The 14767-nt window shown below is 31.6% G+C and overlaps 2 protein-coding genes across 2 annotated transcripts in view; one reads left to right on the top strand and one right to left on the bottom strand.

Moving 5' to 3' along the window:
* The window catches only part of Ctf4 (Chromosome transmission fidelity 4), a 92978-nt gene extending 83563 nt beyond the window's left edge, over positions 1–9415 (bottom strand). Inside the window, exon 1 of the mRNA XM_075357015.1 lies at positions 9320–9415. Within this exon, the coding sequence (XP_075213130.1) occupies positions 9320–9340 (21 nt within the window). The 5' untranslated portion in view covers positions 9341–9415. The remainder of the gene's footprint in view (positions 1–9319) is intronic.
* Positions 1–14767, top strand: part of LOC142319575 (mitochondrial import receptor subunit TOM20 homolog) — a 39992-nt gene that overhangs the window by 1670 nt on the left and 23555 nt on the right. The gene's annotated exons all lie outside the window — the stretch shown is intronic.

The following is a 14767-nucleotide window of genomic DNA, read 5'->3' as shown; positions in this document are numbered from 1 at the left end:
ATTACGAACACTAAACTCTAAACATTGTTAACTACTTGCACTTAAATTTATGAAAAGGGTGTATTCGCATGATCATTTTGAAACTAGTAATGTGTTATCCCTTTAGTTACTGATGACACTCTTCGAAGGGGTTTCCTAGCCACTTAAAATCATTAAAAACAATGCCACTTAAGAAAGAAAAAAAATACCTTTGTTCATCAACATTACGAACACTAAACTCTAAACATTGTTAACTACTTGCACTTAAATTCATGAAAAGTGTGTATTCGCATGATCATTTTGGAACTAGTAATGTTATCTCTTTAGTTACTGATGACACTCTTCGAAGGTGTTTCCTAGCCACTTAAAATCATTAAAAACAATGCCACTTAAGAAAGAACTGCATATTTAACTCTGAAAAGATCTTCTGTAAACGGTTTCCATTTAATTAAAAGCAAGGTAATATTTTTTTTTTAATGCTATAAAATTGTGGAAAATATAGAGCCCATGCTTCTAAAACAGGATACAACCAGTAATATTTCTTTTATTTTCCCTTGGAAATGTATTAATTGTTAGATAAAATTTTTTAACTTGATTGAAAATAAAATGTTTTTGATGATATATTTTCAAATAAAATGTAATAATTATAGACTTCACTATTAAAATTTAGAAAGCTTTGTTGATGCATAAGATAGGGGTTAATAGGCATGGGATAGGGACCAGTAGGGAAGCTCAAGCAATTTGAACAAAAAAGTACATATACACATGCACATGAGTGCGCTGAACATGGATGAGATTGTGAAATACTCTTATTTGTTTACTATTTATATTCTGTGTGTTTATAACACGTGTGGGCAGCTGAGCCACAACAATAAGAACTAATTTATTTTATACAGTCTTTAAAAACAACAGTGCAAAAATTGTTTCATGTGAATTATCATCCACAATTTTGGTTTAACCAACCCGAATAGTGATAATTTTAATGTGTGTTAGTGAATCAAGAATTATATGCAACGTTGGTTGCTGTGCATAGTCTACATCATTCAGCAACACCCCATGATCAGAAGTCAAATATGTCATAGCTTATTTTTAATCATTAATTTTCATATGCATGCCTCTACCCAGTCATCAAACTTGTGCCGTGTTAAACATCATCATTATTCTTGTCGTATAATATGACCCATTTGTAAATAATCATACCTTCACTATTATTAATTCGAATATGGAGGATTCAGAACACTCAAAGCTGTTAATTAAAAACTGAGGTGTATTTAAGGGACAAGCGATGAGAGTCAATAGTTACTTAGATAAATCAGACGATGTTACCCAGCTTAAATTTAGGTTAGTTAAATTTTGGATTTCGAAAAAATTCAAACCAAAATCAACATTTTAGATGATTCTGAAAGCCATGATGATGATTAGGCTCATTTGAAGAAACATTCTATCGATTAACTACACAAGCTCATACTAAAATTCAGGACCTCACTAAGGCTTACACTATCGGTGTAAACCATGAAACTACCAACGAAAATAATGAGGCAAGTTGGGCTTATACCCGTTTTTCCACACCAGCTATCAGGCTGCCCATATTTTCGGGAGAATATGACGAATAGTCATCATTCCATGACAGTTAATTCATGACAATCCAAATCTGTCTGATTGTCAGAAATTTCACTATCCCAAATTGTCTGTGAAGGACAATGCCAGTGTCTTACAATCTCTAGAAGGGTCATCTGAAAATTATAAAATTGCTTGGGTGGGACCTCTTAGTGGAGAGGTTTCAAAACAAAAGGTATTTAATAACAAACATGTCTTAGCCATTTTCAATCTAAATAAATATTAGACAAGGAGTGTAGTTCTAATTTGAGAAAATTAATTGACGATGTACAAAAACATGTGCGTGCCCTTCATACATCAGGTCAACCCACTGAACACTAGGACACTAATAATAATTCAGTTGATTATCAGCAAGTTGGATAAAACTACTCATAGTCTGTGGGAATCAGAAATAGATTCTAACAATGTGCTCGTTTTATCTGATTTAATAAAATTTCTACAGGAAATATGTCAATTCATGGAAGCTGTTGAATCTAAACCAGCACCCTTATTAGAACAATCTTAAACCTGAAATTTCCGATTGAAACTCAAACAAATTTCAAAAAATAATATATCCACTTCTACTTACTTATCTTCTATAAATAAATTTTCATTGTGTGACAATTCCCACCCATTGTGTTTGTGTAATAAGTTCAAATCATTATCCATTAATGCTAGAGAAAGTGAAGTGCAGAAGTTAGGACTGTGCTTTAATTGCCTTTCGTCTGGTAATCATAAAATAAAAAATTGTGCTATAGGCTCATGCAATCTTTGTGGTAAACGTTACAATATGTTATTGCATTATTCAGAAAAGACAAATAAGTCTTTGTTGCATCCTGAATCAAATACATTAATTTCCAAGGCTGAATCCAGTAGTGAAAATCAATCAATTCTGTCCACATCATGTATATCATGCCAAGGTGTTCCTTCTTCAGTTCTTGACTAGGGCAGTTGTATACTGCCCTAGTGTCTGTTCTTGATCATCATGGGGCTCCTCATCTTTGTCGTGTACTTTAGATTCAGGGTCACAGTCAAATTTTGCGACTGAGAAGACGGTAGAAAATTAGGCTTGCCATTTGCAAATGTGTCTGTAGAAGTGAATGGAATTGGAAAATCCACTACCAAAACTTCTAAAGTTGTTCAGTGTGTCGTTAACTCAAGATTTAATACATTTTCCTTCACTATTGATTGTGTAGTCCTAACATCTATTACCAAACATTTACCCACTATGTAAATTGAGAAATCAGACATGAAAATTCCACCTAATGTTCAGTTAGCAGATCCTCATAACCGAGTGACATTGACTTGCTCATTGGAGCAGAGTTATTTTTCGACTTGCTTCATGACTCATCTCCAACCCTTAAAAATACAGTGCTTGGTTGGATTATTTCCAGAAAAGTAACGACCAGTACTATATTGCACATAACTACAGTTTGCCATTTATCTACGCTGGACAACATCAATAAAACCATACAGAAGTTTTGGGACACAGAATATGAGTGCTCTGAAAGGCAGGAAACAAAAAACTGTGCGAAGACTTATATATGAACACAACCTTCAGGGATGATCTTGGTAGGTACTGTGTGCAAATTCCCTTAAAAGGTAATATTTGTGAGCTCCGTGAATCAAAGAATTCTGCATTCAGAAGATTTTTATCATTAGAGAGGTGTTTATCCATTAACTCAGAGATGCGTTCACAATACATCCAATCCATGAAAGAATATGAAGAGCTAGTACATATGAAGGAAATTACGACTGAAGCTAAATCATCAAAGGCTTATTACATTCCGCATCACGTAGTCTTAAGGGAAGATTCCACAACCATCAAATTATGGGTTGTTTTTGATGCATCCTCAAAAACAAGCTCTGGTGTTTCATTGAATTACATCTCAATCATTGGTCCAACAGTACAATCAGATCTTGTCAGTATTATATCAAGATTCAGAACACATCCATATTTTGTAACAGCAGATATTGAAAAAAATGTATTGTCAGATTAACGTCCAATCAGCCCAACAAAATCTACAACTAATCTTTTGAAAGACCAGTGACAAGATCCTATTAAAACATTTAAATTGCTGACAATCACTTCTAGCAGGAGCACTGCTAGTGCTCCTTACCTAGCAACGAGAACTCTAAAGCAGCTAGCATTGGATAAAGAATCCTCCTTTCCAGTCGCATCCAAGGTAGTTATAGAGGATTTTTGTGTGGACGATGCTATGACTGGAACCAAGACAATAAAAGAAGAAAAACAACTACGTGGTGATTTAAGTGATCTGCTTCATTGAGGCGGTTTTCATCTTAGAAAGTGGAGCACTAACAATCCAACCATGCTAATCTGATGTTCCATTAGAAGATGTGGCTAAGGGTTGCATTGAGGATTGATAGAGACACTACGATTAAAACACTGAGTCTTATGTGGAATTCAAGACAAGATGCATTCCATTTTTTTTCATGAAGAAAACAACTGAAAAATCAACAAAACGCACTATTTTGTCAGCAATCGGAAAGATTTTCGATCCCCTTGGAATCATAGGTCCAGTAATTTTAACCATGAAATTAATCATGCAAAACTTGTGGTCCTATTCACTAGGATGGAATGAAAGGGTACCTGATGAATTACTTAAAGAGTGGACTCAGTTTCAAGAATCAATGCACATGCTATCAAACCTTCAAGTCCAAAGGGCAATAGTCCCTAAACAGAAAGGTGTTGTGAAGTTACATGTATACCTTGCGAATCCATGCAACACTTACACAGATTCGCAGATGCTTCAGAATCTGCTTATGGTGCCTGTATATATCTTAAGTGTATTGACCTTGATGGAATCATCACTGTTAATTTAGTCTGCATCAAAAGAGAATTCTTCCTTCATACGATTATAAAGGTATACTGTTTCCATCACAAAATCTTAAAATAACTTCTAATTCAGGATAGTCTTGTTTTAGTTCTTCTATTCTAGAATCTACAAATCATTTTTGTTTACGAATAACATAATAGGGATGTTCCCAAAGATTATTCTTATTAAGTATTACTGTGATATCCTTACCGTTGTAACTAACAGAGTTATTATTTAAAAGTTGTAATATCTGATTCATCTCTTTTATTACATAAACAATTCCTTTAACGTACCTATTCGATTTTAGACTTCTGCAATTCTTGTTCATAAAAACTTCCTACTATCTCTTCTCCAATTAAATCTTTTATCGCATGAGTAACAGGTAGTGTATTTTTTACTTCGCTAATTACAAATATTTCTCGGGTACATAAGCCGTTGTTCCAATCGGAGTTGCAACTGGACTATTAAAATCTAATTCAATCAATATATCACTTTTTGATCTGTCAATACTTATCGGATATAAATGTGTATCAATAACAGCCATTGGATAATCTTTTATAAAATCTTCATAACTTAAAAATACATTATCATCTCTGAAGACTACTCTTCTAAAATTTTGATACATGTCGTACAAGATTGCAAATTTTTTGTTATCAATATCCAAGTTCTGTAATTCTTGTGGATATCGCTCCATTGATTTTTGTAATTGCATTACACAATACACTGATCGATTATGTTGATTCTACTGGTATTACAAGTATTTAAAAATTATCGCATGTGTCAAGTTGAGAAAATATTATACTATATAAACAACTTTTACGCACACTTCATATATTTTGCATATGCAAAATTTCCTTTTTATTGAGGACACACACATGATGTCAACAGATCGCTTACATTTTTTAGCGAGTGGTCATAGGGCCACTAAATTGTCAATGGGCGTTGCTGGTCTGAGTGTGTGAGATTTTCTAGAGATCGTTCCTCAACCGAATTTTCATCCGAACAAAAGTACAAAGCTCTCTCTTCTACTTTGATAACTGAATCCAGTGGTTCGGAATTACTAGTGATCTGAGGCTATAAACGTCAACAAATGGATATGTAAAAAGTGTTTTACAGTTAAAATTAATTATGTTTTACCACAAGTCACTCGTGGGTTTGAAAATGAATCTAATACGATTGCTTATTTAAAAAATCATTTGTACAAGTTTGGTATTCTTTTTTCTTATGAAAAAGAGGCTGTAGGAAATTTTATTGCTTTTGAAAAAGCATTTAATGACCTTAAAAATAAATGGAAAAGAAAAAATCTTATTTGTTACGATTTGACTTTATATTGTGTTTTGAGAAAAATCGGATTTATGTGCGATATAAAAGAATTTAAAATTAACCGTAAACACATTCCTAAGTGTAAAGCTTGATAAACTTGGTTGGATTGATATTTTTCCTAACTATAATAAAGAGATGGAAAGTATTATAGAAGCGTTTGTTTCTAAATTGAAAACTATTAATGAAAATATAAATGAAGATGAGCTTACAAAATTAGTTGTTAATGTTATTGCACCTATTGTTATCGGTAAAGAGGAGAGTGTTCCTTTAGAAGGAGTTGATATGGTTGATAGATGCCAACATGTAATTACAAGAGGAAATAAGAAGGGATTAACTTGTTAAGTTAAAACTAAAAATGACTTGTGTCATAAACATAAGAAAATGAATTAGTTTAAAAAAATTTTCATAATTGTAATAAAGACATGGATTTGTATAAAAATATTCCCATTACTAATAATTTTTACTATTGAAGTTACAGGCGTTAAAGATAGTACTAAAATTGATATTAAAAGCGGAATTGATAAGGTTGTTTTAGATAAATGGACTGAATTGTACTAAAATTGTTATTAAAAGCGGAATTGATAAGGTTGTTTTAGATAAATGGACTGAATTATTTATTAAATATGTTCTGCTGCTTATTTTAAATTAGGGCAGTTGAAATAAAGTGGTTGCTTAAAATGAAATAAGGAGTAGGGACGACGATTTGTTACCCATTAAATTTGTCTCTTATTTTGAAATAATGGGTAGTCCTTAAATTGAAATAAGGTCTTAAATTATTATCCTTATTTGAGAATAAGGCTTTAAATTGAAATAAGGGGATGTAATTGCTTAAATTTGGCTCTTATTTTGAAATAAAGAGGTTTGGTCTGAAAACTGTAAATATATACTACTTTGTGTGTGTGTGTGTGTGTGTGTGTGTGTGTGTGTGTGTGTCACCCACCAAAATGTAAAACTCATGTTATCTGCTCTAAAAATGAAATTTGATTATAAAATTCTCCTTTCAAACATGGTACATGATATAGAAAATGAAACTTGCATGCTGTCACAGTGTGAAAAATATCCAGGACTGATGAAGTGCCAGATTACTGCAAGAGGGCTGGAATAATTTTGATTCTGAAATTATCTTCAAACAGTGGGTTTCTGTTAACCATTGTGAACTAACTTTTCAAATTCTTCCATTTCAAGAGTATTCAGATAAACTTGCTGAAAATTTAAATACTCTAAAAAGAGCATAATTTTGTTGCAAAGAAACAAAGCTAATTTCCTCAACATTAAAAAGGAAAACTTTAGAGGGTGAATGCATTGTAATGAGAGACTTCTCTTAAAATTTTTGTTTTTTTCTTAGGATGAAGTCCACTCACATCACTGGTCAAAAACATATACCACGATACATCCACTTCTCAGATATTTTAAAAAAGAAAGAAAATTACAAAGCCAAAGAAAGGCTTTGCAAAGTACTGTGTGATTATCGAGTACTTGAAGCTCAATACAACATCATTCTTCTGCTTCCAAAAGCAAGTTAAAAATAAAGTAAAAACACTGTTACCACAAGTTAAAACAATATTTTTTATTTTTCTGATGGCTCCTCAGCCCAGTATAAAAACAAAACATTTTCAAAAATTTGTGCTACCATCAAGAAGATTTTGAAATCACAGCTGAATGGCATTTTTTTGCCTCGTACCATGGAAAAGGACCATGTGATGGTACTGGTTAAACTATAAAAAGGACTGTGACTAAAGCAAGCCTTCAAACAACAGTCAACAATCAAACTGTTATACCTTCTGAAACATACAATTATTGCAGACAATATTAAAAATATAACATTTATTTTCTGCTCTAATAAAGATGTTCAAGAGACTGAAGAATACCTCAATTCTCGTTATCGGGTTATCACAACAGTCCCAGAAACAAGAACCTTTTACAGTTATATTCCAATAAGTCAGAAATGTATTCTGAAAGTCCGGGAGACCTCTGAATCAGAAACATTTACGTTAGTATTGGTACACAAGGACAGTAGTGTTTCTGATTGCTTTATAAGTTATCAAAGCCAAAATGTAAAAATTATGTCTGCTGCATTTACGATGGCAACTGGTGGTTAGGCAAAATCATTTAAGTCAAAAAAATGAAAATGAAGAGGAACATTGAATACACTTCCATCCACAAGGTCCTGGTACTTCATTCAAGAGATCATTGAGGGATAATCAAACATGGGTTCAACTGGAAAATATTTTAAAGAATTTCACGCCTTAAGAGCTTTTCCTATCAACTACTGGAAAAGGACACAACATTACATCAAAGATGAATGAGGACTTATCAGTTCTACTCAATAAAAAAAATGGCAGGAGCACTAAGTAATTTTAAGTTTGTTATCAAAAAGTGCAAGATTTATTCATAACTTCCACTAGCAGGAGTAAAATAAAGTGAAAAAGTAAATTGAACAACTTGTTAATGTATTTGAATTATTTATAATTTTGTAATTATTATTTATCATTCTTTAATTGACTATTTATTCATTCTAATGAGTTCAGTTGTAACTTTTATAATCTGAAAGAAATACATAACATCAGTATTTTTGGATATTTTGTTTACGGTTAAAAGAAACAGTGCTTTTAGCAGTATTATTGGCTTCATTACTTGTCAACCCCTTTGAGTAGCAAAATAAATTTTATATGATTTTAAAGTACATAAAAAGTACTTATTGCTATACACTTTACAGATTTTTGCCACCTGTCCCACATGTGGTTTTTCAGCCCCAAAAATGAGATATACAAAATCTTAGGATTTGGTGGCCATTTTTTTTTTAATGAAGGACACCTTTTTCTTTTTCCTGTTTAGCCTCCGGTAACACTGTTTAGATAATTCTTCAGAGGATGAATGAGGATGATATGTATGAGTGTAAATAAAGTGTATTCTTGTACATTCTCAGTTCGACCATTTCCTGAGATGTGTGGTTAATAGAAACCCAACCACCAAAGAACACCGGTATCCACGATCTAGTATTCAAATCCGTGTAAAAATAACTGGCTTTACTAGGACTTGAACGCCTGTAACTCTCGACTTCCAAATCAGCTGATTTGGGAAGACGTGTTAACCACTAGACCAACCCGATGGGTTAATGAAGGACACCTAGTAACAGCCTTTTTGAACTTTGCATGATGATGATGATGAAATAAGAATGCTACAGCTCATGGAAAAAATGACGAAAATGGCTGTTTTTACTTGGCAAGTTAGAAAAGTCTATTATTCAAGAAAATTTTTTTTTTAAATATTAAAAAATATTTTTTGGCCACTACGGTAGATATCATATATACCAAATGTCATCAAAATAAAAAATAGTATTGCAATAAAATTTTTGAAAATTTGAATTTAAATGGAATACCCCAATAAAATTTAATTACATCTATAAAACGGAACATTCTTAACAAATATAAGTTTGGTAGTTTGAAACAGATTAAGAAATTGAGAGAAAATTATTTTTATGGTATGTTTGTCCATGACAGTTAGCAATAACAGTAATTTAAGATGTACATTTTTGAATGACTTTATAAACAAAATTTTTATATAAAATGTTTTTAATAACTTACTTCAAAACGTTTTCGGTACATCTTCTTTAACTTTGTGACTTAAATGACTGGTATTGACTGCTTTTCTCATTTTGCTGCAGCTGGTGTTATTGCCAGCAGTTTATTTTTAATTTGGCATGCATGCATCTAGATAATAGTTGAAAAGTTTGTTGGGTTTGAATTATGTGTTTATTTTATTTTTATATTTCATAATGCCATGTGTTAAAGATTTGCTTCATGTTTAAATTTAGAATATAAAGCATGTTAGTGGGTTTTTGATTTGTATTAATAAAAAATTTGTCGACAAATGTTAACTAAGTAGACTTGTATTGATACATTATGTTGTTTGAGCTGCAACCTGTTTGACCAATATAAAAATTATTGTAGTTAGAACAGTTATGATTACATATTACAGGGTCAGTGTGTTTGGTAATTGTGTTTTGTGTAAAGATTTGATTTGTTTTGTTTTTACATTGTTAATTTTTTTTTTATGTATTCTTTAGAAATTATTTGATCAAATTTAATGCCTTATGATTGTAAAACATAGTAAGAAAAGATTTTGAAATGAGATATTGAGGTTATTTATGTTAATAAATAACTAAATAACACTAAAATAATTAGTATGTAATATATAGTAGTATAGTGTAGTATATAGTAAATTATTAATTATATGGGATTATAAATATGATAGTGTATTTATATTATCAGTAAGTGTCATGGTATCATGTACGTGTATTAGCCCTTGAAGACAAACTGGTTGTAGATTCAAGTAGCCAGAGTTTTGGACCTTCTGGATTTACTAAAATTATTACACTCTTTTTAATTTCATCCATTAGGAATGTAAATAGCTACAGACTGTGGATATTGCCCTGATTAAGAACTTTTCTAGTTGGAAGACTCTGTCATTTATTTCCATCCTAGCTTTTACCTCCCCATACACAATCCTAATTATTTATTGAATTTTTCTGGTACTGTCCGTTTATCCATCATTCTCTACAAAAACTCACTTCTTACTTAATGAAGCCTGCCATCAACCCTTACTGAATATTTTGTCTATTGCAGTTCTTATTGGGAAAATATGATCTTATGTCATTTTATTTGGTCTAAAATCAACCTCCTCCTCTTGAATCTTTTATCAGTCACAATTTCATTTCTGTAATTAATTTATATTACACTGTAGTTTACCCTTTATATGTATAATGATATTCTCTTTCCTAGTATTACTTCCCTTTCCCACAACTCTCCTAATACTTCCCATAAAACATATTTTTATATGTAAGCTACCTCTAAAAATGTTTATAAAATTCATTTGGTCCTATTCCATCTGTCCATTCTTTTCCACATTTCAGAGATCTTATTGCCTTTAAGTTTTGACAAAGTAATAGTGTCATTAATGCCATCTTCCAGCATTTCTTGATTCACACTTTTATTTCTGTGTTCTTTTATTCTATTGATCTTGAAGAATTCTTGAAAGTTAAAATTTATTTTTCGGTTTTAATGGTGCTGTCTTTGTTTTTATCTCTTAAACACTTCTCTTCTCCTCCTGTTAAAATTTTACTGTTTATCAAGATAATTTTCTCTCAGTCACAGAATTATGCTCAAACATCCACATAAATCCTTAGTATTCCCTTTAGATTCTCTTTATTGTACATATTTTGCTTCTGTTCATCTGCCTGAAATCCTCACTTTTATTTCCATACATTCTTTTCTTCACTAATCTTCTTACATCTCACGAGGTATTTTTCCTTTAAACTTATCTACCTTCCTTAGATATACAGTTATTGTGAAACAAATTATAATTTTTTCCAAGGACTTTAATTTATCTTTAAGTGACAAGTTGTCTTGCCTTTATTTATTCTTGAATATCTAAAACATAATTAACCTCCAAAGTTTTCACACCACTATCCTTCTTTTTCACCTTTGGAAATGCAAATATCTCCAACCTACAATTTATCTCTTCCTTGCCATTTGTTATTTTGATTTCATTCACCAAAATATTGTTAATGTTTCATCTTTATTTCAGCGTTGTTTTACAAGGTTTTTATTATTTTTATACTCATAGTTTCTTGGCTATTGTTAGTGATCTCTTCAGACATCTTTATGCCAAATGAAGGGCATCTGTCACACAGGGCTTGGCTTACATTGCAGGTATGAGTTGTTTCTGCCCTAAATATTCCCCTCTCCCAAGATGATGTCTGCTTCTTCAATCTAGCTTCCTGCTGGGATTGGGTAAGTCTACCCTATCTTGTGCCGGGTTGTTTAATTTAAAATGACGCCTAGTAGGTTAAGTGTTAGGATTTATATGAAAAGGTTAAAATAAAGTTTTTCCTTAGCAATCTTATGTTATGCATTCACCACCCTGTGATATAAATAATATAAAGCCAAAAATTGTAAAAATATTTGAGCACTGAATGGACAGTGTGAATGAGTATTTTTTCGTGATTACGTATTCTGCCTTTATTACAACTGTAAAAAAGAAAGTTGGTGTTGCCTTAATGTTAAAAAATAATGTAAATTTTGGAATAAGAGATTAAAGATCAGTTACAAAAATGTTTGAATCTACTTTAATTGAAACTAACAGATTGGTTGGTTACAAAAGTAAATATATTTTTGTTTCTGTTTTTCAAAAAGCGTGATAGGAAAATTTATATAAAAGTTTTGAATCCTTGCTATTGTATCAGCCCAAGATTAAGAAAAAGGAATTTTGTTCAAAATGTCTTAAGTTTAATTTATTGAGTGGTCTTTTCCAGTGCAACTTTTTCTAACGTTTTCCTAACATCCACAGCTAATGTTCTTCAACATGTAACACTAGTATTGAAAAATCCTTTTTTTAGAGAGGTACATTCGTTTGATTTATCAGATCACCTGTCTTAGTTAATTTTTTCACAGTCATTAAAAGATTGTCAGCTACATTTCTACAATTTGTAACAGCTGTAACTTATTATAATTTGCTGAAAGAAGCAAGTAGGTTGATATATTTTAATCTTACATTACCATTGCCAGTTTCAACAGTTCTTTCTAATTTTCAAATTGTTTTGTAACACCAATTGATTTCTTCCCTAAGACTTATACATAACTAATAATGTACAGAATGCAAAAACCACACCTGGTTTAACATAGCATTAAAAAAATTTATACGTTAAGTCTAAAGTCTATTTGGATCTTTTCAGAATGGATACAGAATCCACTAGAATCTAATGTAAATATTAATATGTAATAACTAATATTCAAACATATAAGTAGATTTTCTCCATAACCCACTGGTTTCATCCAAGGCACTATTCAGTTTGCTTAAAATGTTATGGTTGGTCTCCTTTTGTGTTCAGGAACACCCCTTTTTAGCATAATAAGCACAGTAATAATAATAATAATAATTAGCACAATAATCTGCAAGCATTCTTCCACTCCACTGTCCTGGTATACTTGTTGCAATTCACTTGTTTTCCAAAATTGAGAATTGCTATTGAATGTGTTGTTTCCCTTGCTTGACACTGAAGGTGCCAAAATTGTTGTGCCAAACATATTGCACCCCATATGACTAAAAATTCACCCACAATGTGACGGTAGTTAGGGAATTTATAATTTCTTGTGACCCCCAAGCTGAATTTTGACTTGGCTTAACAGTTCTTTGAATTGTTTATCTAATCAAAGCTGTTTTCAGGGACCCTCAAAAAGTTTGTCCTTGATTTTACCATCACTAACACAAGGAAATTTCTAAAACAAGCAACACCATTTTTTATCTGTCATCTTAACAAAGTTTTGAAAAGCTCTAATTTTATATGAAGTGTTCTTTTATATGAAGTGTTCTTTTATATGAAGTGTAGTTCTTCTATTATAACTTGAATTATAATAGAAGAACATTTCTGAGTTAACTAGTGGAGGATGTACAGTTTTCTGTCCAGGCATAAGTGCTTTTTACTTTGACCTTCCTTCCTGATAGAATGATGTTTCTTGTCCTTACTGTCCCAGTCATACTAAATCCAACAAAATTTAGTGTAGCCAAGCTGCAAATCCATTAATAATACAATCAATTTTAAATCACAACATATGGTTCAACAGTACTCATGCTGAATTTTTTCTAACAGGTTTTCATACTTTCATGTTAGTTGCACAAGTTAACAAAAGAAGGAAATCTGTTGCCATTGTGGAAAAAGACAGCCATTAAAGTAGTTTTCAAACTACACTGGTTAACATAAAATTTGGAACTGAAGAGGAAGTAGGTGTTCTATATAGTATTTTATGTGCTAAATATGAATATATATTCCAAAATAACCCATCACACAATGTTCTTAAGTTACAACCCCTTAAATTTATTTGTATACAAGTTAATAGATCTGTATGTTTGCTTATTCACATCTGATTTATATTGTGATGCTTGACCTATATTTAATACATAACAGTTGAATGATGTCATTTCATGTCAAGCCAGACATGTAGACAAGTCAGCAAGTCAAGTAATGATTAATTCAGTGTGATGAAATTTTTATCAGTATTAGTTCAGCTGTTGGTATGACTTGTGTTCTTTAGTTGTGGTAGTGGTTTTATCATATACATATAAAGATTGTTTCATAAGTGATGCCATTAATTTAGTGAACAATTTTTATGACAGAACAACTTTTGGTATTATTTTCTTGAACATCAAGATTTATTAAGTTTTGTGTGTTTTATTGCACTTTACAGTGAAACAATTTCATGAAGTGTTTTATTATTTTTTTTTTTTTTTTTGTCTTCAGTCATTTGACTGGTTTGATGCAGCTCTCCAAGATTCCCTATCTAGTGCTAGTCGTTTCATTTCAGTATACCCTCTACATCCTACATCCCTAACAATTTGTTTTACATATTCCAAACGTGGCCTGCCTACACAATTTTTTCCTTCTACCTGTCCTTCCAATATTAAAGCGACTATTCCAGGATGCCTTAGTATGTGGCCTATAAGTCCGTCTCTTCTTTTAACTATATTTTTCCAAATGCTTCTTTCTTCATCTATTTGCCGCAATACCTCTTCATTTGTCACTTTATCCACCCATCTGATTTTTAACATTCTCCTATAGCACCACATTTCAAAAGCTTCTAATCTTTTCTTCTCAGATACTCCGATTGTCCAAGTTTCACTTCCATATAAAGCGACACTCCAAACATATACTTTCAAAAATCTTGACGTTTAAATTAATTTTTGATGTAAACAAATTATATTTCTTACTGAAGGCTCATTTCGCTTGTGCTATTCAGCATTTTATATCGCTCCTGCTTCGTCCATCTTTAGTAATTGTACTTCCCAAATAACAAAATTCTTCTACCTCTATAATCTTTTCTCCTCCTATTTTCACATTCAGTGGTCCATCTTTGTTATTTCTACTACATTTCATTACTTTCGTTTTGTTCTTGTTTATTTTCATGCGATAGTTCTTGCGTAGGACTTCATCTATGCCGTTCATTGTTTCTTCTAAATCCTTTTTACTCTCGACTAGA

The sequence above is a fragment of the Lycorma delicatula genome, chromosome 2 (genome assembly GCF_047948215.1).
Source record: "Lycorma delicatula isolate Av1 chromosome 2, ASM4794821v1, whole genome shotgun sequence".
NCBI classification, from domain to species: domain Eukaryota; kingdom Metazoa; phylum Arthropoda; class Insecta; order Hemiptera; family Fulgoridae; genus Lycorma; species Lycorma delicatula.
This window is presented reverse-complemented; position numbering and strand designations above follow the sequence as displayed.